The following is a 25,223-nucleotide window of genomic DNA, read 5'->3' on the forward strand; positions in this document are numbered from 1 at the left end:
ATGATCTCTACTCTGCCCCAAGAATTGGTAGAAGAGATACTGTCTAGGGTTCCGGTCACATCTCTGAGGAGCCTACGATCAACGTGCAAAGGATGGTTCCATCAAGCTTTATTCAAAGATCCAAGATTCATCAAGAAGCACTTTGATAAAACAAGGCAGTATCATGCTCTCATGCTGAATCACAAGGTATGTTCAGTGATATCCATCCACGGAGCTAACTGCGACGCTGAGACAATATTTGGTGTAGATGGACTTACCGTAGTTGATCTCCATGATAATGTAACCAAAGCCTTTCATCATTGTGATGGCTTGTTGCTATGCACCCACCCCAAGTCAAACATGCTTGTGGTTAGGAACCCGTTTTCAGGGAAAACCAGATGGATTCAACAGCAGAAGCCTTATTACAATAGCGCCTATGCTATGGGATACGACAAGAACGAACTGTGCCATAACTACAAAATCTTGAGGCTTCCGTGTTACTACGACCACGGGAAACCTGAATCATGGAAGAAACTTGATGTCACGACTCTAGAAGGCGACTTAAGATTGGAAATCTATGAGTTTGGCTCTAACTCATGGAGGAGTCTTGATGCCGTCACAACCCAAGCCTTCTTACAACCTTGGGGTGTCTCTAAAAGGGGATACTTATTGGCTGTCGTCTAATCATAAAGTGTTTGACTACTCACTTCTCAGTTTTGATTTTTCAAAAGAAAGCTTTGCAACGTCTGTGTTTCCTAGCTCTCTTTATGAACCATGTGATTCTGATACTATGGCTCTCTCGGTCGTTAGAGAAGAACATCTTTTGTTGTTATATCAGAGTAAAAAGACACTGCTGGGGGGAAATATGGATAACCGATGAGATTGAGACCACGTTTGCGTCGTGGTGCATGTTCTTAATAGTGGATTTAAAACCTCATGTCCATTTTATTTGGAATCCTATGAGTTTCTTTATCACTGACATGGAGAAGGAAGTTGTTTTGTGTTTCATGGATTCAGAGATGTTAGTAATCGCTTCTGCGTGTTACGGATGGTTCCTAGTGGCATATCACGTTGGTATTTGCCAACTCGCGCCTGGCATGTTCCAACATTGTTCGGTTTTGTTCCAGCAGAGTTAGCATAGTAATTCCCTTTGTCATGTCCTTTCAATTATGGATCAAAATCTTGTCTTTTTTCATGTTTCCAAGATAATAAAAGATTTATTGATTAAAAGTGTAGTTTTGGCACTTAAGAAAATAATTTAAATTTATTTATATTTTATTACTTACACATTTTAACCAATACTATTTGAGATAAATAAAATTATTTACAAGATCAAACATTTGTAACTAATATTAAATTTAAAATAAATATAAATTGCATTAAAATTCTAAAATGACAATTCTTTTATGTAACAAAAAAGTGTCAAAACACACTTTGTGAATCAGGAGTATATAGTAATTAACAAATATATGTAGTTCATAACAAAGGTTGTGTCTATCCAAGTTTTAACAGAACCAATCAATTGCAAACAAAAGAAGTCCAAAGAAATGCAAACACATGTTCAAAATAAATAGCATCCAAAGTGGTTTACAACATAACTTTCTTTCAAAGCTTGAAACCAAAAGTCAATAGCCTATTGAGATGAAGATGGAACCTGTGAAACAAAGACTGCTCAGTGTTTGATGATGACTCTGCTCGGCTTTAAGAAAGGCAAAAAAGTGGTTTTGGGTGAGGCTAGAAAATCCCAGAGGAAATGCTTGACGTAGCGTTTATCTTGAGTGACTGCTCTGGAATGTACCTCCGACCTGTCACACACACAGACAAGCCCATTTGGTGTTTCGGTCATTAAGAAAAAGAATCTACAATGAGCAGGTCACTAGAGATTTGCATATGGATGTTTTCATAGAAAGGGAAAAATGTGTTTATAGTCGTTGGTGATAAACTAGACAGTTTCTTTTGTTTACCTTTCTCCTTGACGTGGATTTGGAGAGTATCCAAAGTGATTATGCCGTCAGTCAAAGGAAGTAACTCTAGCTTGATTGTTGCTGTAGACTTCGAAGGAACACATCTGATGCATTTAGAAAGTAAAAACCAGGTTACCCAATAGTAAAACATTACCAGCAGAGGAAAAAAAAGGAATGAGTTGAATCATATTTGCTATTATAAGTTTACCCCAAGGGAACTCGACTTTGTAGCCAGAGATGTGTACAGCCCAAGCCGCTCTTTGGAACAACATCTGAAGAAGGATTCATTTCATCATTTGTTGGTGTCTCTGTCCTTGTATCCAGTGGAATTGAGGGTAACGACTGGACTTTACGCGTTGTTGTGTTGCGTTTTTCGGTTTGTACTCTTTCTGTGAACTCAGAGAATCCTAGGAATGGGCTTATAGGGGATGTAGGCGTGGAATTTAGGGACACCACAGACGGAGGTGATGTGAAGGATGCTGGGCCAGAACCGTTAAAGACAGATCTTCAGTTGTCAAATTTGATGCCTGAAGTGTTAAAATCTGAAACAGCACAAAAAACAAAGACCCCATTGGGATTTAAGCTGAGTGGTCTTTGCAGATGGCCAGTAATTTATAGTCAGAGAGAGAGAGAGAGAGTGACCTGAACAGGTAGCTGGGAGGCCCTCCCATGGGCCACAAGGCTCTCCTGACATTTCAGACGCAACAGAGATCATCAGGTCCCTCGAAACTCTTGGTCTCCACTTTGTTCGTTGTTTGAAAAAAAGTCTTGATTCTGAATCCAACAACAACAACAAAAAAAAAAGATCTTAAGAGAAGAAAGACACAAACATGGCTAAAAACCTCAACAAGCAACAAGGATCAACCTGTGTAGTTGCAGCGACATGACACCATCACCGCATAATGATCACCACTTAAACCGCTCCCTAGTCTTTCAAAATTCACAGATGGAAGAGACAAACTCGATGACTTGAGTTCTTTTCTCGCAGCAGAGGGCTTCAGATTACTTCCAACAGAAAAAGCAGGCTTCACAATGAACGAATGCTCCTCACCTTTCCTGAAACGTTGGAAGAAAACTTAAGACGTAGGTAAGTGCACTCTATAAATGTTCCTGAAAAGAGCATTCTAGCTTTGGTCCCTCAAACAAACCTGAGAGTTAAATTGGGCAAACTGTGCTCGTTTCCAGCTTCAATACAAGCAATTGGTACTGAAGAAGGAGAAGCACTCTTCCCTGCCTCTTCAAAAACAATTGTTATGGCGTCGATGTATATAACAATATCTGGAGTGTGTGTAGGAGCAACGTTCTGCCAATCAAAAAGATAAATTTTAAGATGAGTCCTAGAAATAAATTGAACACAGTAACATCAAAGCTGCACAAACACACACCTTTATCTGAACGCAGAGAAGATCATCTGTATTACAATCAGCTGCAAAAGAATTGATATCAATAGGTTGAATGATTTCGAGTTTCCTCCTCCATCTTCTACCAGGAATGCAGATGCCTTCGAGTCCACAACGAACAGAGAATCTATCCCGCTCCAAAGGGACACCCCGGAAAGATAACAGCTCTTCAGTCCCCAGACTTCTGACCGTTCCTTAATGTTTGACCTGAGTAACTGTCCCAGTCTTCAAGATCAAATGATGGTTTGGAGCTTTGAGTTTTTACGGGTCCAGTAACTGGTGCAGTGTTCGGCGCTGGAAGAGCTGACATGGAGTAGCTTCTAAAATGGCCGAATGAGAAGAGCTGAGAACCTGAGCCAGAAGAGAGTGATGGCTTGTGCGCAGTGCTGCTGATACCTGGGTAGAGCCGCTTATAGGAGGTGGTAAAAGAACGGGGTTGCTGAGAGATAGTGTTATCCAACGGTATCAACCACTTTAAAAGGTTCCCATATGGATCCTTGTGTCCATGATCCGAGTCAGTATCTCCGTCCTGATGCTTCTCAAACTGCAGTATCTCAATGATGGTTCTTTGGGACAGTCAACGATATAAACTTGTAAAGAGACCTGCACCCTTCCAAACAAAGGTGTTGTGTGAGAATCAGTAAGTTAACTTAATCAGCAACTTAGTAAGAATTACCATCACATACCACTATGTCTCCATTGGGCAAGGCACAGCATTTTGCTTTACTTCTAGCTACACCTCCAGCAACATTAGGATCAAAGTCTCCTCTATCTACAAAAGCACTAACACAAGGTCTCTTTTTCCTCTTTTCATCTAACTCTGTGTCTCCCACCAGAGAGCTTTTCTTAGACCAAAGCGGCTCGCCAGACTCTGCGATCCTAACAAAGAAATGAGACTTCTGAAACCTGGAAAGCAAGTCTTCAGTTCTTCTCTGATGATCCTCCATCCTCAAGATAGATTCGCCATCAGATACGTCCTTCTGTGAATCCAAACTCTCTTTACCAGGACTGTCGCCGTTCTGAGTTGCAAACTGACCATCAGGGCTCAGATCTCCATCCCCTGACGGTGTACTCGCCCCGTTGTCAGAGAGCTTTCTATGTCCAGTTCTGCTCATCACCTCAGCAACTTTAAAAGGGGTGATGATCTCAGCGTCTCCTTTACTCTCAGATAAGCAAGCAAGGATCTGAATCTGCTCACCTATAAGTAGACACAAATGTCTCTAATGTTACAAACAGCTAGTAGCAGTAGTAAATGATGAAACAGACGCATATAGTTACCAGGAAACACAAAGGAGCGATCCAGGGACCGTAACGACTGAATATCAACGGACTCAGACCAGTTATCCGGAATCTCCTCTGTAATAAGAAGACATCAGATTAAAGTAGAGAAGAAGCTTTAAAGTTGAATACTTTAAAAGTTAAAAGAAGTATTATTACTATATGGAATAGAGATCCATCCTTGTTCATCAGACACATCAGAGAACCTCTCCATACCAAAGCCACCACCAGACTTTGAATTTGAGTCTCCATTACCGTCGTCGTCTCTAGATCCATCAGCCAAATGATCCTCATCTACTGATGGATACTGTGGGAAAGTCTCCTCAGCTATCAACCCTTCCAGAGTCGATCCGGGGGGCTTGGTTGCTTCGGGAGGAGGAGGTTGAGGCGGAGTAGCTGGTGGTTCGCTCACCGGAGGGCGGTGAGTGGCGGAGGAAGCAGATCGGAGCAAGAAATTCATCACTCAGGATCCCAAAAACTGCAATCAAACAGAAGAGAGTGTTAAAAGGTCAATTTTTCTCTCTCTTCTATCTCCATAAAGTTTGCAGATTTATCGCCAAAGATGGTAACTTTATCTCGCTATCTTTACAGAAGAAGAAAGAATCTACTTGATTCGATCTAATCGGATCAAAAATTGAAGAGCTTCAGCAAATGAAAAAAAAATGCACGATACCTGATGAAGTGTCCTCGATTGGATCTGTGGATTCGCCCGAAGAGAAGTTAGACGTGGAGAGGTAATCAATCACCTTCCTTCTACACAAAAACTATTTCCTTAAACTTCATCAGCATTTGATCAAAACCCCCTAAAACAGAAAAGAATAATAATACATTTTATTTCACTTCCAAGCAAAAAAATAATACTAATTCACAAGTGTTTTTATTTCAGCGGAAATTTTACAAATGAAGGCTTTAATAATAACTTAATAATGTAATGGTAATGGTAATGAAAAAAGGGGGTTTAGAAATTAGAACTACAAATTTGGTAATAGGTTATTGATGTAGTAATTACACTAACTCTCCTCAGTTATGCTTCAAAAAAATATTTGATTTTACTAGTGTTTGGTCTGCTTCTTCCCCCGAGTATTTTTAACACTGAAATTAAATTAATTAATTCAGGAACATCTCAGTCGTTGGTTCCCTGAGCAAACAAATTTGGGATACCCCAATCCAAATCTAACCCAAAAAAATCTGAACCAAAATCCAAATCAAAATAACAAAATATCCTTTGAGTTAGAAGAAATCGGATAACTGAAACCCCGAATAAATAATAGCTGAATCAGAATAGATTTACGAAGATAACCGAACATATGCATATTTACCTTATATTATTAGTTTTATTCTCTCTCATTTCATTCAAAATACTTATATTGATGCTACACATAGTTTAAGATCAGATAATATACATATAATTATGGATTATTGCTCACTTAAAAAACATGTTAAACTTTTTGTTTCACGCATTAACAAAAATTGTATCCAAAATTTTAAATTAATAGCCAAATTAATGTATTTTTAGTTTTAAATTTTATCTCCAATTCTGATATTTTTATAGAGATTCTCCGTGTATCTAGGCAGCTAAGCTCATCTTCTTATTTCTTCCAGGTGAACACCGCTTTTTATTTCTTACTTGATTTGAGTTCCACACTGTGACTCTGATTGATTAGATGTCTTTTTCGATTTGAGTTTATTTCTTGATTGATTCGAGTTCTACACTTGATCTGATTGATTTGAGTTACATCCTAAATGTTATGGAAAGCTTTGATTCCATAAATTAATTATTTCTCTGTGTTCATTTTGTTTGCAGTTTGCTTACATTCCAGCAATGGTTTTACCGATTTTAGTTGTTGGTGACAGAGGGTACTATATCATATCTTGTTTTTTTATCTTCGTCATTGTTCTTCCATTTTCAAATATTTTGTTTGAATATTGATTTCTTTGATTTGGACAGGGTTGGTAAATCATCATTGATTAACAGGTACGGATCTGAGAGGTTCTTATGTTTTTTTTTTCTTTGGTCTTATTTTATCAATTATGTTAAGCAATTTGTTAACATGTTTCAGGTTTGTTAATCGTGAGCTTACGGCTGAGATTGATGGCGCTCTGGTAAGATGGATGGAAATTGATGATAAGATCTGGAAGTCGAAGGTAAGAAAATAATATGTACTAGTTTATTTAATGGAGCTTTGAATATGAATAAACTAGTTTCTTTCCATGTAGATTTGCGAGGATAGCGTGTCCCTTTATCGACGTGATCGAATCTGTTGCTGTGTTCTTGTCTTTGATGTCAACGACATAACATCGTTTGACAGTCTCAACAAACATATTGACCAGTATGTTTATCAGGTATATAAAATCTCTCATACGATTTGACATTATAAATTTTCATTGCCAAAATCTCATGGTGGTTTTCGCAGATGCTAAGAGTCAATCCGAACTCAGATCACTTCCCCCTCAACATAACCAACAAGAAGAAACATTTATTATTTTTCTCTTTTTTTGAAGTAGCAAAGAACCATAATACTCATGGAAATGACTTGAGACAAAACCTGATGATTTTTCTTTCAGAGTTTGCTAATGTTGTCAGCATTGATCCACATAATGCTAATTGGTAATCTCTCTCTCACTTGTTAAATGATTTTCTTGGTTTATGTCCAGTTGCATTCTTTGCTTCTAGATTATTCTGTTTCATACTTTTTTAATTGTTTAAGTGCTTCAAAGCTTTTAGGCAGATGGTGAAGATTTATTGTCGTCAAGGTGAATACGAGAAAATGATGGATGTCAATCTAAAGATGCTTCAATACATCAAGGGTAGATACCAAGGTGATTCCGTGTATAGGTTTTTGCAGTCCCTCCGCCATGACTTAAACCGGTTGCAAAAACTGCACAAAAATTGAATGATGCTTCAATATATTTATATTTTTTCCTTTTTTAAAATCTTAACAAAAATGATGAACTAAGAAAATTATTTATTATAAGATAAGTTTAATGTAGATGTGAAATATTTGCATCTTTATAATTTTGTAACATACAATATCCACTTAGAAATAATAGTTAGTTATTTATAAGAAAATAAAAAGAGTATTTTTACAATTTTATTTTGGTTAGTCTTTTAGAAAGGAAATTATTTATTCTATAGTATTTTTTTATTCATGATTTTTATTAAATAATTTATTGTACTTGTAGGATTTCATAATTCGTTTTTGTTTAATATTTTTTTCTTGAAAGTTAATATTTATCTTTTATAATTCTCTTTCTTCAGTATCTTTAAAAACAAAAATTATATTTTTTGCTAAAAGGAAAAATTACTTTCAAATAGCCCTTTACAATTATTTTTTATTAGAACTTTTTTAAAAAATTAAAATTATAATCAAATATTTTTAACAATATATACATGGCAAAATGTACTTGGCAGAACGTCAGTGGACATAAGCTTATGTTGCCTTCAGCACGGTTTTTACAAACTACTGCAAAGACAACAACCAGAGATATATACCATGTGTAAAGTAAGTTTCCTTTCATCTTCTCATCTCTATATACATATGTTTTTATCTCTATTTTTATACCTTTTAATTGATCTTTTGTCTTTCCTTACAAAAGGTTTGATCTTATGGCGAGTATGATGGGCTCGAATGATCAGAGTAATTAGTCGTTTCCATTAGTACTATGGTTCTTTGCTACTTTCAAAACCGAGTAATAAATTAATTCTTGTTGATTATGTTGTAGTGTGATGTGATCTGAGTTCGAGTATGCCCTACACATGGGACCTACACATCTGCGCAAATCACCCTGAGATCTTGACATTGAAATCTTCCATAGAAGCATATCAAAAACAGGATCTTGAAGAGTTCGAGAGAGCACTAAAGGTAACTTAAAAAAATAATATGGTTTTCTCACATAAACAATACTCTGATTAAACTGTTTGGTTATGTAGAGTAACTTGGAGCATGATACGTTTATCAATCGCTGCATGGAAGATTTGCTACAGAAGATGAGAACACAAGCCATACTGAACTTGCTGGAGTCGTGCACAACAAAGAAGATTGGAATTTCATTCATATCTACCAAACTGGGCGTCACAGAGGATGAAACGATGGAGTTGTTGAGGTTGCTGATACTCAACAGTGGAGTTCATTGGCTCGTTGATGAAGTGGAAGGTTACTTGGTGAGAGTTGAGTGATTACAAAAGCGTGCTGGGTTAATAAGAGTGCTAAAACTCTTTTGTTTCGTTCATTATCAGTTGTGGTCAAACTCGTCTCTGCAATTACTAATTAGAAACTTAAATCCATTTATGTATCTAGTCGTTTTCCCTTTCAATGTGAAGCACCACACTGAGTTTTCACATTTATGCCGGTGCCGAACACTGCACCAGTTACTATGGACAATCAATACTAGCATAATCCTCTGAGAACCAATACAGCTCATAGAGCTGGCAGAATAATTGGTGTATATGGACGGACAATCAATACTACCCGGTTCCTCTGAGAACCAACCATACGGCTCCTTGTGTTCATGATCCGGCCCTGGCAAGAAGTCTAAGAAGCATCCGCTTTTGACTTTTGCGTTTATAAATATTTCATTGCCAATTGTATAATGAAAGTTACAGTAGCCCGACTTGACTGGTTCGACTTACGCGGTATACATTTTTTACTTTTTTTAATTAATGTAGCTTTTAGTGGCCCAAAATACAATTTTTGCTTCCAGCCCACTGAAAGCCCGGGCCCCTACCCTTAATATCATGTAAAACCCCCGTTTCGGCTCCAAGTGTCTACGTGCTCTATACATATCTCAATACTTAGCATAATTTGCTTATATGTAATAGCCACGTTATTTGAGTTCCAAGTACTGAACTGAGTTCTGAGTTTCATATAACTCTGGATGAGAGATGGAACTTAGCATTCGTTTTATCAGAAGTCTTAACCATAAAATTAATGATTTAAACAATCTAACCATGAATTAAAAAGAGAATGTGCACCTTTAAATGTTACGAGGAAAAAACTACATGACTTGTGAAACCAAAACGTTAGATTCCGTTTCAATTCGTTTCTTCTTTTTACTATCAACTCCTTTTTCCATGTGGAAAAGACGAAAAGTTGAAACGTAATCTGCTTCGCAAAAACTCAGGACGCATCTAATAGTTTGATTAATAACAATATTATATATTTTCTTTCAAAGCTTACTAGCAACATTATTACCAACCTTAGGTTTTCTTTCGTTTTGTGTTGTTGGTCGACAATACAAATCATAACTATATCACTTTCTATTTTATCTTGTTGATTCAAAACTTTATATTCTTTCAAAGCGAAATCAAGTGGGTTGGACGTCATGATTAACGTGTTTAGTTTATGAGGAAAGTGTGATTAAAGTAGCTGCGATGATTAAAGTCATAAAGTGTGATACTACAATGCACTGAGATACCAAGTACGAACAGTGTACTTGCGTTTATGACTTCCAAAACTTAAGAAAACGTTAACACAACTTTTCTTCATCATCTTTTTAGTTCGTCATGGACATTATACCTAACTTAAGAAATAAATACGTCACAAAAAGACTAAACTTTTGTTAGTGGAGTAGTCAACGAATCACAAATGACCCCACTCAAAAAATAAATATCACAAATATCAATAAAATTGCAAATTCGGTTTGACTTTTTAGCCCAAGACAGAGACTGTCGCGCACTTCAATGCATCAGACTAGGACATAGGAGTACACTCACGTGACGAGCGCGTTATACGTTGTTCCCACCTCAAATTCCACCACCCTGCGTCTTCGGAATTTTAATATTTATTTGTTTTTCAATTTCACTACGGAAATATATTGACGAGAAATATCCCACATCGGAAATATAAGAATTATTCTACTACTATATAAAGGGTTATGGTCAATCCACTAATTATCAATTGGTTTTAAGTTGGAAGCGCATAATTAACCTGAATTTAACATCTTATCAGAACGATAAGAGGGAGGGTTTTGATGAGAAACATCCCACATCGGAAATATAAGAATTATTCTACTACTATATAAAGGGTTAGAGTCAATCCACTAATTGCCAATTGGTTTTAAGTTGGAAGCCAATAATTAACCCGAATATAACAGAATATTCGTTATTATTTTATAATAATACACTATATTAACACCAAATCCTACCCGCGACAAGTTCAAACATGCAATACGTTCTTATTATTATCATGCAGTATAACAAAAGCTTTAAAAATCCTTTATTTAATTATTCGAAACAAAACACACCAAACGCCGTTGTACTACTAAAGTCCATGATAAGAATTATTAGTGCAATTAAAAAGACATGTCTGATCATTAACCGAGGATGGTGGTTTCAGCGATCATGGAAGTGACGACATAAGGATCCATGTTAGAAGCTGGCCTTCGGTCCTCGAAGTAACCTTTGCCTTCTTTCTCAGTGTCACGTCCCACTCTTACCGAGGCTCCACGGTTCGCCACTCCCCAAGAGAACGTGTTGATGTCTGCAGTTTCATGCTTCCCCGTGAGACGACGTTCGTTGCCTTCACCGTATGCAGCAATGTGCTCCTTGTGCTTCACCTGAAGCTTCTCTATTGCTTTCTTTATCACTGCTAATCCTCCGTCGTTCCTCATCGTCTTCGTACTGTAGTTGCAGTGAGCTCCAGCTCCGTTCCAGTCACCCTGAACCAATGCAACAATATGTTACAACAACGCTACTTACAATCAGGGCCCGCTACGAGAATTAAGAGGTCATAAACATGTTAAGATAAATTTTAATAAAAAATTGTGTTATACAAATAATGAGACTAGATCATGTATTATGATAAGTTAGCACATAAGGAAATTTCTTTTTGAAACTATAATTAATTAAAAATTTAAAACATATTTATTTTATATAAAGATTTAGCGATTAGGATGATATTTTCTGATAAACTTTAAAAATGTAGATTACCAAAGAAAAACTTAAAAATGTACTATTTTGGATATTTACTTAATTCTTTTTTATTTTTATGAATAATAGTTTTTAGATGAGCTAAAACGAATGTTTCGTCGCACTTTGTATATGACCGACGCTGCTTACAGTGCATATGATGAGCATTAGAGTGTGTTAAGATACTAACCGGGACTGGTTTTGGGTCGAAGCTGACATTTACACCAGAGATCTCAGTGATCCTCTGTCAAACAGATAGTTTGATCATTAGCAAAGCTTGTACGTATTCACAGTAATACAGGTTAAAGTAGATTATTACCTCGAGAAGGTATCTAGCGACCCAGACTTGATCACCAGCACTAATACCCTCAACTGGACCGACTTGGAACTCCCACTGTCCAGGCATGACTTCTCCATTGACACCGGAGATGCTAATACCGGCGTAAAGACAGGCCTTGTAGTGTGCGTCCACAATGTCACGACCAATGGCTTTGTCAGCTCCCACGCCACAGTAGTACGGTCCCTATGTCATAATATTAGAAAGTTAGGTAAAAATAACATTAGAATCAGTTGATTGTTAGATGTACCTGAGGACCAGGGAAGCCACCAATAGGCCAACCAATAGGCCAGTTCACACCCTTTTGCATCAAAGTGTATTCTTGCTCAATCCCATACCAAGGCACCTCCTTGGCAACGTTGGGATGGCTGAAGATCTTAGAAGCATTGTGCCTCTTGTTGGTCGGGATTGGATCTCCAGCCGGTGTGTAAGCGTCACACATCACCTGCATAGATCACACAATAGCCAATTTTTTTATTCTGATCCAAAATTGTATTTAGTCACACACTAATTATATAAAAACCAACCCTACCAGGATGTTGTCGCCTCTCCTGAACGGATCACGAAATATCGCCTGAGGGCTATCGATTCATTAACAAAACAAAAAAACAAGAATGAAGATCAAGACGAGATTTGTGTTAAATACTTATTACAGTAGATAAACAGAGGTAGATGATCGGGAAAACATACTATAGAATGACTTCACTGTTATCTCCAGCGGCCTGACCGGTGCTGGACCCATCGTAGTTCCACTTGGGAAGCTTTGATGGATCGCTCACTGGTCCTGGGAGCGTCTGTATTTATCCAAAAACAAATCAGATTTTGATCATACAAGGAGAAACAGAGGATGTGAAACAGAGTATGAACAGAGAATACAAGGAAAAACAGAGGATGCATAAACAGAGCATCAACTTACCCTGGCTTTGCTTCTAATGTCCATTCCAGATCCACCGATCCTGTTCAATCACAATCCATACGAAAAATATCACAAACCCAGAAGACGACAACAGAGAAAGAGACAAGCTTTATGATGTACACGTCAATCTCATCGACACAAGACAGAAAAAGAGAAAAAAAAAACAGTGAAGTGAACCGAAATTGTAAAAACATAAGAGATTATTAATAGCAAAGGCAAAGCTTTTGGATCGTAGCAGTAGTAAGAAAACAGATATAATGAGACTGGTCGTGAAAGAGAAGGGACTAGGGAGATGGAACCAAACCATATGTATTCGGCAATGATTTGCTTGGTGGTGTCGGAGAGGTTGAGGTTGACGAGATCTGAAAGCAAAGACGTGGCTGTGCGTCGGAGAGAGTAATAGTAATCAATGAATGTTGTTTTAGGGAAGACGATATCGATACAGCTTCTCTCCTGCGAGTGTTTATAGAGCTTTTTTTGTTTTTGTTTTCTTTCTTTATTTTAATTTTCAGATATTTAGGTCCAATAGGAAAAGTTGGTGATTTTATTTTTATTGTTGTGTGGCAATATTACTTCTTAGAACTTTTAATAATAGATTAGTATGATTATTTCGATTCAGTTACGATTTATCCTGAGATTGCAGAATACAGATTATGCAGGAGATTATGATAACAATATCTAAATTAAAATTTTGAAGTGTTTGTTTATAATTATCATATGCAGCCGAAAAGGTTTTAATTACCACGAAAATACTGATTACGAAAGAGTACTAGGAAAATATCTATGAATAAATCAGTAAAAATAGATTTGTTGGTGAGCACGTAAGCGTAATTAGGTAGGAAATGAAACGAGTTTAATGTTTCACTGAATCAAGCCGTGGACCTTTTAACCACCTTTTTTGTCATAAAGCCCATTTTGTTACCTTTTTTGTTCTTTGCATTGCTCTGGTGTGTTTAAATATGCAATGACCTTTTAACCACAAAAGTAAAACTAAAAAACAATAGTATGCCCCAGATTCCTAATCATAACTTAACTTGGATTCTTAATCATCTCAAATTTAATAATTTTCAAAACAAGGTTTCTTTAGCAGGTTAGCCAATGCCAATATTCATGAAAATACAAAATTCATGTAAATTAGATCACATATAAACTAGAAGATCCATACATCTTATGTATAACCAAATATTAACAAACAAACTACAACTGATGGAATCAAACGCGGGAAAGGAAATATTCGCATTCACTCATTCATCATGTGGAAACATAACTGCTCAAAACATTTTCATATTAATCAACACAGCAAAACAAGTTCTGGTTACGCGCTAATTCAGTTATTTTTTCGGCATAAAAATGATTCTAGGAAAAGATAAATGTTGCCAAGAAAATAATAAAGCCAACTTGAAAGAAATGGTGGCAACAGATACATTATAAAACGATACACAACTAGAAGAAAATATAATACAGTGAACTTTAGTTTTCTTTTCTTTTCAAGTGAGAAGATGATGTGAAACGATAGAAAGGAAGAGCCGATTGAAGCTGCAAACTTTATTTAAGTATTTTGGGTCCATCACTTGATCAAGGCTACTGAACTTAGTTAGAAACCAAACTCTCAGTCTCCTTCACGAACCCATCTCCGGTCCAATCTTTATCAGATTTCACGCCTTGATCCTCTAGGTTTTTCTCTGCTCAATAGCTTCTTTCAGTCTCCTGACCAAATCTCTGTGTGTTGTAAAGTACTGAAGGGAATGCATGTGCCAGCAACAAAGATGACGAACAAACAAGCAAGTAAGCAACAAGAGTAAGGATAAAACAATATGAAGAAAAAGTTGCTCATACCCTCTGAAGTCTTCTCTTGACGAGAAGTTATGTTGTTTTATAAAATCTTGAAGCTATAGGGTCTTCACATGACCATTGCCATGCACCTTACAACTAAAAGCAATAACTGATTTTATCTCTGAGTAAGAGACTAAACGACAAAAGTAATGGTAGTGTTGAGTTCACTCACCTCATTTTAACATTTTACCACAATAATTTTTTTTTAACAACTTTTACCAAACTGTAGCATTGGTCTGTAACACCATATTATTAAGGACATTAGTGGGAAACGTGAAATGACATATTAGGCATCATATTTTGTCGTATAGCACCGACATATAAAGTTTATATGAGAATGAAGAGAACCACATATTTTTCACCGGTTATATTATATGTGAAGTTTTGTCTTTATAAATGGGGATCCGGAGCAGCATTGTCTCAAATATCAAACGTAGAAAGTTCACAAAGAGAAATAATGGAGGAGAAGAGAGCTATTTTGAAGTCACTGATCTTACTAATGATGATTTCCAGTTTTTGCCTCGAACTGACAGTTGCAGAAACATACTGCCATGCTCAACGTCGCTTATTAATCGACGCGTGCAAGATATTAATTTTGAGGCAGGCTCCCCCCGCTGAATGTTGTCGTAGAATAAGAACGACTCCAGCGTGGTGCGTTTGTCCTTCTGTAACACCACAGAGAGCTGCTCTCATCGATGTCAATTACGCTGTTGGGGTAATCCGTCAATGCGGTCGATATGTAGCTCGCGGTACCAAATGTGGAAGTAAGTGTATAGTGTTCATTTTTTATCACATTTACATACTTTAATTCTAACTACAATCACTAAGTCAAATCATTATATCTAGTATTTTAAATAATTTATTTTGTTAACTGTAACCATATGCGCCAACTAATGCTTCACATTTGCGTTAGTATTTTGTAATAACATTTTATTAAAAAAAAGTTAGATTTAAAGGACAAAAGAAAAGTGTTCTTCCCAAGCAAGTCCAAACATATAGAAATTGGGGTTTCAAACAATCAGTATCATGAATTTACGTTGTGTACGTGCAGGTATTACAGTTCCATAAAAAAAAGCCGTTCGAGTCCATGGAGACCAAAATATCGTTGCCTGAAAACTATCGCCCGTACTGTATGAGTATTTCGCGTTGTTGTATCTGTTTTTAATATTTAGGCATTGTCGTTGGCCTTATTTTGATGTGGAATAAAATAATGTCTGGAACTTTATATATTTTCAATCTGAACTTAATCTATTTCGTTGCATGTGATTTTTTTTTTTTGGGGCAAATGTTGCATGTGATTTTAATTCCTATCTACGAGCCTTCAAATTGGTTGGTTAACAAAAAAGCGGAACCTTCGAATTCTCATCGAATTTATCAAGAGTCATTTACTGTATTGGAAATTGTTCCAAGGGTTCCAAGTGACACTCTACTTTCAATTTAAATCAAACCAAGAAAAACCAAATTGTAGAACAATTTAATTTGGAAACAACATAATTCAGTAGTGTGATTTTGAAATTGAAATTAACTTACGCTATGTTGAAAAAGTTATCTTACTTTCAAATAAATTGAGTCCCAACAAATCAAGTGTCTAATTTCACTCATATATGACTTCAAACAAGTGGAAAAAAAGTTAAATGGTTTTGTTAAACATTTTTGCATATTCTTGTTGTGTACATATGAAAGTTAAGTTGCTTGATTTAATTTCTGATGTTAAAGTGGTTTTAGTGAGGATGGTTGGTCTCTTCATTTCCGTTTTCAGCTGCAACATGTTGTTGTAGAATAACCATAAAAATGATTCTAGGAAAAAATAAATGTTTTTTTTTCTGAAAAGAGGAAAAGATAAATGTTTAAGCCAAGAAAGACCTCTTAGTCCGTGCTCTAATATGATGACAAACACTTCTTCCATGGAGAAGTGTTAGAACAATGCCAAACCCATTTCCCATGATGTTCCTTAAATAGATTATTAACATCCATCCCAACAAAGTAAAAGGTCTTTACAGAAATGGTGGCAAACGGATACATTATACAAATGATAACATAACACAACTAGAACAACATAAGATACAATCAACTTTAGTTTTCTTTTCTTTTCAAATGAGAGAGGTAAAGAGGTCGACGTGAAAGATAGAAAGGAAAAAGCCTTTGCCATTTGGCTGTGAATGAAGAAGTTGGGAACTTTTTTTTTTCTTTTTTTTTTTTTTTTTTTAGAAGTTGGGAACTTTATTTAAGTATTTTGGGTCCATCACTTGATCATGGCTACTGAAGTTAGTTAGAAACCATACTCTCAGTCTCCTTCACGAACCCATCTCCGGTCCAATCTTTATCAGATTTCAAGCCTCTCCTCTCCGCTTTTCTCTGCTCAATAGCTTCTTTCTGTCTCCTGACTAAATCTGTGTGTGTTGTAAAGTACTGAAGCGAATGTCTGTGCCGAACAAACAAGCAAGTAAGCAACAACAAGAGTAAGGATAAAAAATAAGAACAAAAGAGTTGCTCATACCCTCTGAATTCTTCTATTGTTGAGAAGTTATGTTGTTTCATAAAATCTCGAAGCTCGGCGCATAGGGTTTTCACGTGACCATAGCCATGCACCATCACACCAGTGCATACCTTCCAAACAAAAGAAATAAACTGAGTAAGAGACTAAACGACAAAAGCAAAGGTAGTGTTGACTTTAGTCACCTGGACAGTGTTTGATCCGAGGAGAATGAACTCAGCTGCATCATAGCCAGTTTCAACACCTCCAATACCCGAAAGCGAGCAATCTTTCTCACTGAACTCATCTCTCATCATCTTAGCAATGTTCATAACTTTCGCAAGCGCAATGGGGCGAACAGCCTTATAAGAGTAGCCTCCTGGAGTTGAGTAACTGCATTAAAAAAAAAGTAACAACATAAGCAACACAAGAGCTGCTAAAACTTTCGACATCATAAGAATGCTAAAAGCTAACCCTTCAACGCATGGCTCAGGATGCAGTGTCTTCAGATCAATTCCCATCACACTCATGATTGTATTGATGGCTGCGATCCCTTCACATCCTGATTTTAGAGATACCCTCGCCGGCTATTTAAACAAAATGGATATGGTTAAAGAAGCAAAAACAGAGTAAAATAACAGAGGACTTTAACAGAAACTTGCATAAACATAGTTCTATAACTAAAGAAGAGAGAAGTAAGACACCTCAGTAATGTCAGTAATATTAGGAGTCATCTTGGCCCAGACAGGAACAGTAGCTTTAGCATTAATCCATCCGCAAACCTCCTCAAGAAGCGCACAGTCTTGTCCAACAGCTGCACCCATTCTACGCTCTGGCATACCATGAGGACACGAGAAGTTGATCTCTAAAGCATCCTATACAAATACAATCAAAATCTCGAATCAGTTAAAGAGCTCTTAAGACTCTTGTGTGTTTGGTTTGGGTGGGGGAAAACTCACAACACCGGTTTGCTCAACGCGGTCAATAAGCTCTTCCCATCCGGTTTTGGTGTACTCCTCCATGATGGAAGCGATGAGGATCCGGTCAGGGTACTCTTGTTTCAACTGCTTGAACTCTTTGAGCATGGTTTCGAGAGGACGGTCGCTGATGAGTTCTATGTTCTGCCACCCGATCACATCTGTTTTGGCTGAGCCGGTTCGTAGCCTGGCGTACCGAGGCGTTACGTTGATGACTTTGGATGCGTCTAGTGAAACCTAAACCATCAAAACATCACATATTCAATCATAAACATCATCATCGTACACAGATCTAAATCCTCTGTTCTGTGATCAGCAGAATCAAAGAACCTATTCATTTTAGTCAAACCATCACACGAACGCAGAAAACAGAGTAAAAGAGTCTAAAAATAAAAAAAGAAAGCATTACGGTTTTGGCGATGACGCCTCCCCAGCCTTCATCGAAGGCTCTCTTCATGACGGTGTAGTTGGTACCGGGTGGACCCGACCCGATCACGAAAGGATTCGGCATTTTCAGACCGTTTACTGTGACACTGAGATCAGGCTCTGACTCGGAGGAAGAAGAGGAGATCTTGAGTCCAACTCTGTTCGGAGGTAGAAAGTTCCGGCGGTGAGAGGAGTGATCGAAGTCGGGTGATAAGGTGGTTTTAGAAGAGAGTCCAGAGAAGCTAGTTAAGGCGAAGCTCATGGATGCCATTTGATCAGGTGATTAGCAGAAACTTTACTTGACAGATCCTTGAAACAGAGAGGTAGAGAAGATATGCTTTTGAAACTGTGTGTTTGTGTTTTGATCAAATCGAACAAAAAGGTAAGAAAGAAGTTAAGAAGACACAGTTGGAGAAGAGTGTGGTCTAATTATTGGTCTGTTTCAACTTCGTCTATGCCCCATGTGGAAAAAATAATTGAAGCTGTTACAATTAATTAATTAGCTAATGACTTATTATCATATGCAGATTCGCCTTCCGTAGAAATAAGAAAGCCATTAGTCCTAAGTTTTAGTCATTTGCAATTTAATAATTCACTATGAATTTTATCATCCTTATCCCCTTTTCTCCGCTCTGTCACCGATTCATTAATCAACCGAGTTGACAAAAAAACAAGAGATTCAAATTAACGCCACCAACTGAAGAATTTGTATAAATTGCGAAATGGTGTTCCAAAAAAAAGTTCTTTTAAAAAGTATAAATTGCGAAATGCGAACACGTTACGGAACCCACCGTGAGCGGTGGTGAGGCTACGGGTTGTGTGTAAAGCTTTATGGGCCCAAATAGAATATCTAATAGACTAGTGGACCCAATAGCCCATGTCACGATCAGACAAACGTTTGAGCTGTGATCTACTTACGTGTAAATGAGAATAGACACAAGAGCCAGTTGGTGGCTCTCAATGTCTCAACGTTGGTCTTCCCTTTCTCAGTTTTTGACTCTACTTTCCTCCTTTGCCTAAGATATCTTCTAGAATTGTCTAGATTCTCATATATGCAAAAAGTGTGAAAATCTTTGTATAAGCTGCAACCAAATCACCACACACAAATTTAGAACAAGCTATTGGCTTCATAAAAATATAGAAACCATAGCATGGTTTTTTTTTCAATGTCACAGCCATAGCTTGGTTTATAGTTATATAAATTAAAGACCAAAATTTTTAACTAAAAGTTATTTTGGGATTTGTTTGAAAATAATTATTCAGTTTAGGAGAATATCTGCAATCTTAAACTATTAAAACTGAAGTACACTTAGTACTTAATCCTTACTTTTCCCTAATATTTACAATCAATTGCCACTGGCCTATTAAACTGCTATTTTAAATTATTTTTAAAGCACTTAAAATAAATTGATATCAAAGTTTCGTGGTTGAGGGCCTTCATTATAGGCTATAAAATCTCTAAATATCTTTCTGCTATATACGAAAATAGAAAATTGCATCGATAAAATCTTCCGAAATATTTGACAAAAGAAATATTCCCTTTTGTTTGTATCTAACGTAGTTAAGCTCATTTGCCATTTAATTGTTTCACAATCACATCCATTACTCACTTTAAAAAATGGCGAACCAAACGATGTTACACTTCTTAATGATATAAAGCCATAAAAAATCGGGTATGTTGTAAACATACCTAAAAAATTGTATAATCCAAATATAAATAAGGAAAATTATGTCTACCTATCAATTGTGGTTATCTATTATTTTGGCCCATTTATTTTATCTATGATTTTGACACTTTTGTATTATTTCTAAATTTATATATAATTCAATTAATAAAATAAATAATATATGTTTATCTAATATATCGCAAAAATAACATATCGCAAGAAGTAATTATATATAAGAAAATAAATAGAATAAATTTGGTAATTTTAGTCATAAAAATTCCGGGTCATACCTAAAAAAATTGTGTAATCCAAATATAAATAAGGAATTATTTACAATAGAAAATTATGTGAAAAGAACAAATATACAATGGTCATATTGACAAGACACCCAATAATTTATAGAAAATGTTGAATAATATACAACCAATCATATATAAAATATTTTGAATACTATAAGAGTTTAAAATAAACATCAAACTTTAGTGTTTATTTAATTTTGTATGTTTTTTTTCGTTACTTTCAATCAATATTTTTAACGTTTCTCTCCAAATAATGTATCCGTTTTAAAAATTATCAATCTAAAATTTTATTGAGCATATTAATCTTTAAATCTGAATATTAATATTAATTTCATAAAACCGACAAAATATACTTTAAGCTTTTAGATTTTACACTTTAATTTTATTTTACAAAATAGAATAATTAAAAACACAATAGAATAAAAACACAATGTATAGAAATCGAATGGACACTAAATACATCGAGAACGACACAAAGTGGTCAAAATTATGAATATATAACAAGAACATAAAGAATTATGTCAAAAGCTAGTTATATATGAAGGACACGCAATGACCACAGCCTCGTATAATTTTTCATGGTCACAGAAAAAACTAAGAGAATTATTATAATTTTTACATTTTATTTTTATGATGTATAAATAATCGGATCCAATTTGCATTATTGTCAAATAACCAAACCAAAAAGAAGTTTTATTTTACAGACATCTCGCCATTCGCGAAAGTTCTCTCTCTGTAATCTGCATAGTAGCTCTTCTTATCTCTTTTTCTCCGACCAAGTTTCTTCTCTCTTCTCCCCGAGACTAGACATGGACGCCGCGACCGCGAGTTTGATCCGAACTCCCGTCTTACCGCGTACTGGATCTATGTTCCTTACAGCCAGCAGCCCTGGGTTCACACCTTCTGGTTCAAAACTTCATCTTCGTTTAAGGGTATGTCCTGAATCTCTTTCTCTTGATTCGAATCACCTAACTTTATCATCAAAACTCGAATCTTTCCCTCAAACATCATGCTCCGGTAGTGTTCAATTTCATTTTACGAACCAATCTGATTTCGCATAACCGGCCGGTTTAATCCCTTTGTCATCTCCACTTGCAGCAAAACGCGTTTGCTAGATTCTCAAAACCATTATTGCAAAGCAACTCATCAACAACAGCTTCCAAAACTCGGCGAAGTTTTGTGGTTAGAGCTTCGGCAGCATCTGATGACGCTTCCTCCAAACCGATCGCGCCGCTTCAGCTCGAGTCTCCCGCTGGTCAGTTCCTGTCTCAGATTCTTGTGAGCCATCCTCATCTCGTCCCTGCTGCTGTCGAACAGCAGCTTGAGCAGCTCCAAACTGATCGCGACTCTCAGGGACAAAACAAAGATGCATCCGCTTTGCCTGGAACCGACATTGTTCTCTACAGGTTTGTTAAAATCCATGTATAATCATCACTAGGTTGAGTTATACCTTTGGTTACAAGAAACAAAACAGAGTGGAGGTTGAACATGTGTTTGATTGTTTTCTCCTTTGCGTAGGAGAATCGCTGAGTTGAAGGAGAATGAGAGACGAAGGACGTTAGAGGAGATTCTATACGCATTGGTGGTTCAAAAGTTCATGGAAGCTAACGTATCACTCATACCATCAATGAACCCATCATCAGATCCATCTGGTCGTGTTGATACTTGGCCGACCAAAGTAGAGAAGCTCGAGCAGCTTCACTCTCCCGAGATGTACGAGATGATTCACAACCATCTAGCTTTGATCCTCGGGAGCAGAATAGGTGACTTGACTTCTGTTGCGCAGATAAGCAAACTCAGAGTTGGGCAAGTCTACGCTGCTTCTATCATGTATGGTTATTTCTTGAAGCGGGTGGACCAGAGGTTTCAGCTTGAGAAGACAATGAAGCTTCTTCCAAGTGGTGGTGGGGATGGTGAGAGTAAAACAAGCGTTGAGCAACCACAGGATGGGACGTATCAGGCTGTGTCTTCTCACCCAGAGGTTGGTTCATTTGCGGGTGGAGTTAGTGCCAAGGGCTTTGGGAGCGAGATTAAACCGTCCCGGTTAAGGACGTACGTGATGTCGTTTGATAGTGAGACGCTTCAGAGATATGCTACCATCAGGTCAAGAGAAGCAGTTGGGATCATTGAGAAGCACACGGAGGCGTTGTTTGGTAAGCCTGAGATTGTGATAACACCGCAAGGGACAGTTGATTCATCCAAGGACGAGCAGATAAAGATCAGCTTTGGTGGAATGAAGAGGCTTGTCTTGGAGGCTGTGACTTTCGGGTCGTTTCTTTGGGATGTTGAGAGTCATGTAGATGCTAGGTACCAGTTTGTACTGAACTAGATAAATGGTCTGTAATGACAATGAATAATGTAACATTAAGAGCATTAATCTAGCAGGAACAGACCAAACCAGACTATCAAAATCTCGAAAAACCTAGCTCAGCTTGGTTCTGGGCCTTCTGGCAGGGCTATCCCAAGCCAATTCTCGGATACTTATGAGTAATCTATAAAATTAACCTGTAAATGTCAATTAGGGACATGAAATAAAATAAGAGTTGTTTCAAGAAAAGTAACACAAAGTTTGAAGAGGAATAAACACAAAACAAGGTCTGTGCAAAGATTTATCTAGATACATCCTGGTCTTGTTTCAGTTTTTGGGACTACTCACAAGCCGAAGTAATATCTATAACAGAAGAACCAGATTATGAGGAGACTACTACTCTGCCTTGCATCTCTTCTCTAGTTCCTCCAAATGCTCAAGGTCTTTGTTGTACTTGCAGATGCGATAAATACACCTGGCAGCAGTGAATATGAGAGAAGATAAGTCAATTCGATTACATAAATGTGAAGTGTGAGGTTGTTGATCATGTACCAGTAAAGAAGGATGCCAGCCGCACAGAGAACCACATTCCGCTGAGCCTTGTAGATCTGACACACAAGTAAACTCGTAACTATGGTGAGCCGGAGACATCCAAGCCGCAGATAACAAGTCGAATATATCCCCATGATTCGATTATGACAAATCTATCGATGAAAGTACATCCTGATGATTCCACTAAAACAAGTCGCCTTGCAACATTTTTGAGCTTCTAAACAGCAGCTAAGATATGGAATAGAAGATACTAATACTAATCACTAGTACAGTAGTACTAATAAACCCGGGAATCTGACAAAATATGCAATTTGTACAGCTACTAAAAATAACTATTGTCCCATTACTCAGACATCTACATCTATTTAATAAACCTAAAGCAATTAATCTCAATCCTCAGATGATTGTACATTTGATACTAGAGTTGAAGCGGTGTTTTTTGTTCATATCTGATGATTATACAAGTGTGAACAAAAAATACGCTTTAACTCTATTACCAAAATGTGATGATATACTTACAGATTTCTCGTAGCGATCACGTTCTGTAGCAGTGCAAACCTCAGAGGAGCACATTAGTCTATGCTCATTCTTCCAGTAAAGATCTGAAACAAACGTATGTCCCAAGCAATTCACATGGAGTAAATTTAAATACTAAATCAAACAATATTTACCAAAATCAGTCAATCCCTAATTATAGAAAGACCATATCGATCCCAGAACAGGAAACGGTGAGAAATTAGGCGATCTACGATAGATAGATAGAGAGAGAGAGAGGTGATCACCGAGGAGTTGAAATCCAGCGAAGGCGACGATGGAGGCGGCAGGCTGGAGAATAAGCGAGACAAGTGACACGATTCGTTTCTTGAGAAGCATAGGGTAAGGGAGAGTTAATATGACGGCAATCACGACCTCCGCAGCAACCACATACGACAGAATCAGCCATTGCAATGCCATCTTCTTCTTCTCTCTCTCTCTCTCACCTGATGATCTGGATTATGCGCGCGTTCGGACACGTATCTACGCCGTTTTGCAATGTGCCGGCCGGTCTTTGACTTTTTTTTTTTGGTTCCTTCATAATTTTTAGATGATGGGCTTTTCACGGCCCATTGGTACTAACTTCTGGTTCAGAATGGTTATACATTTCGGTTCGATTTTGTTTGTCCATACTTTTCCGGTTTGGCTTCAGCTATTTTCTTTCCTTTTTCCCCCATTCCACAGTTTGAATGTTCTTACTTCTTATGACCGATGAAAGATTATTTTTTCTCAGTTTTCTGTATTTATTAGAATCCAATCCGAAATTAGCTAGTTACAAGTTACAAACTAGCTATAGTGAAACCTCTCTAAATTAATAATATTGAGACGACACCAAAACTATGACTTTTTATTAATTTATAAAAATTATTAATTTATCGAGATACTAATTGAAGCAAAAACTCTATTTGGAACTATGAAATTATATTAATTTATAGAAATATTTATTAATTTAAAGAGATTATACTGTAGTAGTTTTGAAAGTAGAGGTTATATTATTTTGAATAGAGGGATCAACAAAAGGATTATATTTAGTTTTACCAAAAAAATATTGGATTATTAAATCATACAAGATAAAATCACCAATTCACGGCAAATGAAGCATTTGGATAGAATATTCAAATGCAAATGGCAAATGGGCAAACAAATATTATACTAGACCAATTTTTTTATTTTAGAGATTTGGAGTCCCCCAAACTTTATAAATCATATATGGCGTCTGAGGCGACTGCCTTTCTCCTAACACTGTCAACCCACCACTATCAAATCATGATTTCCAACGCATCCAATGTTTATTTATATTACTTTACATTTGTCCAAAGCAGAGATGACAAAGTTTCACATTATTTTTCTGGTGAAAATTTCTATAAAACATG

General features: G+C 36.8%; 6 protein-coding genes, 1 long non-coding RNA gene and 2 pseudogenes across 7 annotated transcripts; 5 read left to right on the top strand and 4 right to left on the bottom strand.

Annotated features, from left to right (window-relative positions):
- LOC130503281 (putative F-box protein At3g17560) lies at positions 1–1,120 on the top strand (annotated as a pseudogene).
- A 292-nt stretch (positions 1,121–1,412) lies between these two features.
- On the bottom strand, positions 1,413–5,478 carry LOC130503282 (uncharacterized; annotated as a pseudogene).
- Positions 5,479–6,281: 803 nt separating this feature from the next.
- Positions 6,282–7,446, top strand: LOC108858895 (GTP-binding protein YPTC5-like). Its single transcript, XM_056997958.1, has 5 exons — positions 6,282–6,478; positions 6,570–6,596; positions 6,682–6,766; positions 6,839–6,964; positions 7,036–7,446. The coding sequence occupies exons 1-5, from the start codon at positions 6,444–6,446 to the stop codon at positions 7,231–7,233; spliced, it is 471 nt and encodes a 156-aa protein (XP_056853938.1). The 5' UTR covers positions 6,282–6,443; the 3' UTR covers positions 7,234–7,446.
- Positions 7,447–8,031: 585 nt separating this feature from the next.
- LOC130503280 (uncharacterized) lies at positions 8,032–8,867 on the top strand. The gene is made up of 4 exons (XR_008940721.1): positions 8,032–8,124; positions 8,219–8,259; positions 8,345–8,484; positions 8,553–8,867. It is a non-coding gene; the product is annotated as an uncharacterized LOC130503280 (long non-coding RNA).
- A 1,954-nt stretch (positions 8,868–10,821) lies between these two features.
- On the bottom strand, positions 10,822–14,791 carry LOC108856566 (glutamine synthetase cytosolic isozyme 1-3). Its single transcript, XM_018630398.2, has 9 exons — positions 14,787–14,791; positions 13,086–13,271; positions 12,782–12,821; positions 12,556–12,659; positions 12,398–12,446; positions 12,116–12,310; positions 11,848–12,051; positions 11,719–11,772; positions 10,822–11,278 (listed from the first exon to the last, which is right to left on the bottom strand). Exons 1-9 carry the CDS (start codon positions 14,789–14,791, stop codon positions 10,934–10,936), a joined length of 1,182 nt encoding a protein of 393 aa, XP_018485900.2. The 3' UTR covers positions 10,822–10,933.
- Positions 14,792–15,023: 232 nt separating this feature from the next.
- LOC108860276 (uncharacterized) lies at positions 15,024–15,875 on the top strand. The gene is made up of 2 exons (XM_056997957.1): positions 15,024–15,378; positions 15,666–15,875. The coding sequence occupies exons 1-2, from the start codon at positions 15,072–15,074 to the stop codon at positions 15,680–15,682; spliced, it is 324 nt and encodes a 107-aa protein (XP_056853937.1). The 5' UTR covers positions 15,024–15,071; the 3' UTR covers positions 15,683–15,875.
- A 681-nt stretch (positions 15,876–16,556) lies between these two features.
- LOC108856752 (dihydropyrimidine dehydrogenase (NADP(+)), chloroplastic) lies at positions 16,557–18,889 on the bottom strand. Its single transcript, XM_018630630.2, has 7 exons — positions 18,474–18,889; positions 18,047–18,301; positions 17,792–17,962; positions 17,562–17,674; positions 17,294–17,480; positions 17,112–17,221; positions 16,557–17,036 (listed from the first exon to the last, which is right to left on the bottom strand). The coding sequence occupies exons 1-7, from the start codon at positions 18,759–18,761 to the stop codon at positions 16,880–16,882; spliced, it is 1,281 nt and encodes a 426-aa protein (XP_018486132.2). The 5' UTR covers positions 18,762–18,889; the 3' UTR covers positions 16,557–16,879.
- A 2,242-nt stretch (positions 18,890–21,131) lies between these two features.
- Positions 21,132–22,837, top strand: LOC108856588 (UV-B-induced protein At3g17800, chloroplastic). The gene is made up of 3 exons (XM_018630427.2): positions 21,132–21,388; positions 21,555–21,862; positions 21,975–22,837. Exons 1-3 carry the CDS (start codon positions 21,266–21,268, stop codon positions 22,783–22,785), a joined length of 1,242 nt encoding a protein of 413 aa, XP_018485929.1. The 5' UTR covers positions 21,132–21,265; the 3' UTR covers positions 22,786–22,837.
- A 114-nt stretch (positions 22,838–22,951) lies between these two features.
- On the bottom strand, positions 22,952–24,530 carry LOC108856589 (uncharacterized). The gene is made up of 4 exons (XM_018630428.2): positions 24,099–24,530; positions 23,836–23,918; positions 23,317–23,372; positions 22,952–23,239 (listed from the first exon to the last, which is right to left on the bottom strand). The coding sequence occupies exons 1-4, from the start codon at positions 24,268–24,270 to the stop codon at positions 23,161–23,163; spliced, it is 390 nt and encodes a 129-aa protein (XP_018485930.1). The 5' UTR covers positions 24,271–24,530; the 3' UTR covers positions 22,952–23,160.
- Positions 24,531–25,223: the final 693 nt, after the last annotated feature.

Source organism: Raphanus sativus, unplaced genomic scaffold (assembly GCF_000801105.2).
Source record: "Raphanus sativus cultivar WK10039 unplaced genomic scaffold, ASM80110v3 Scaffold0902, whole genome shotgun sequence".
Lineage (NCBI taxonomy): Eukaryota > Viridiplantae > Streptophyta > Magnoliopsida > Brassicales > Brassicaceae > Raphanus > Raphanus sativus.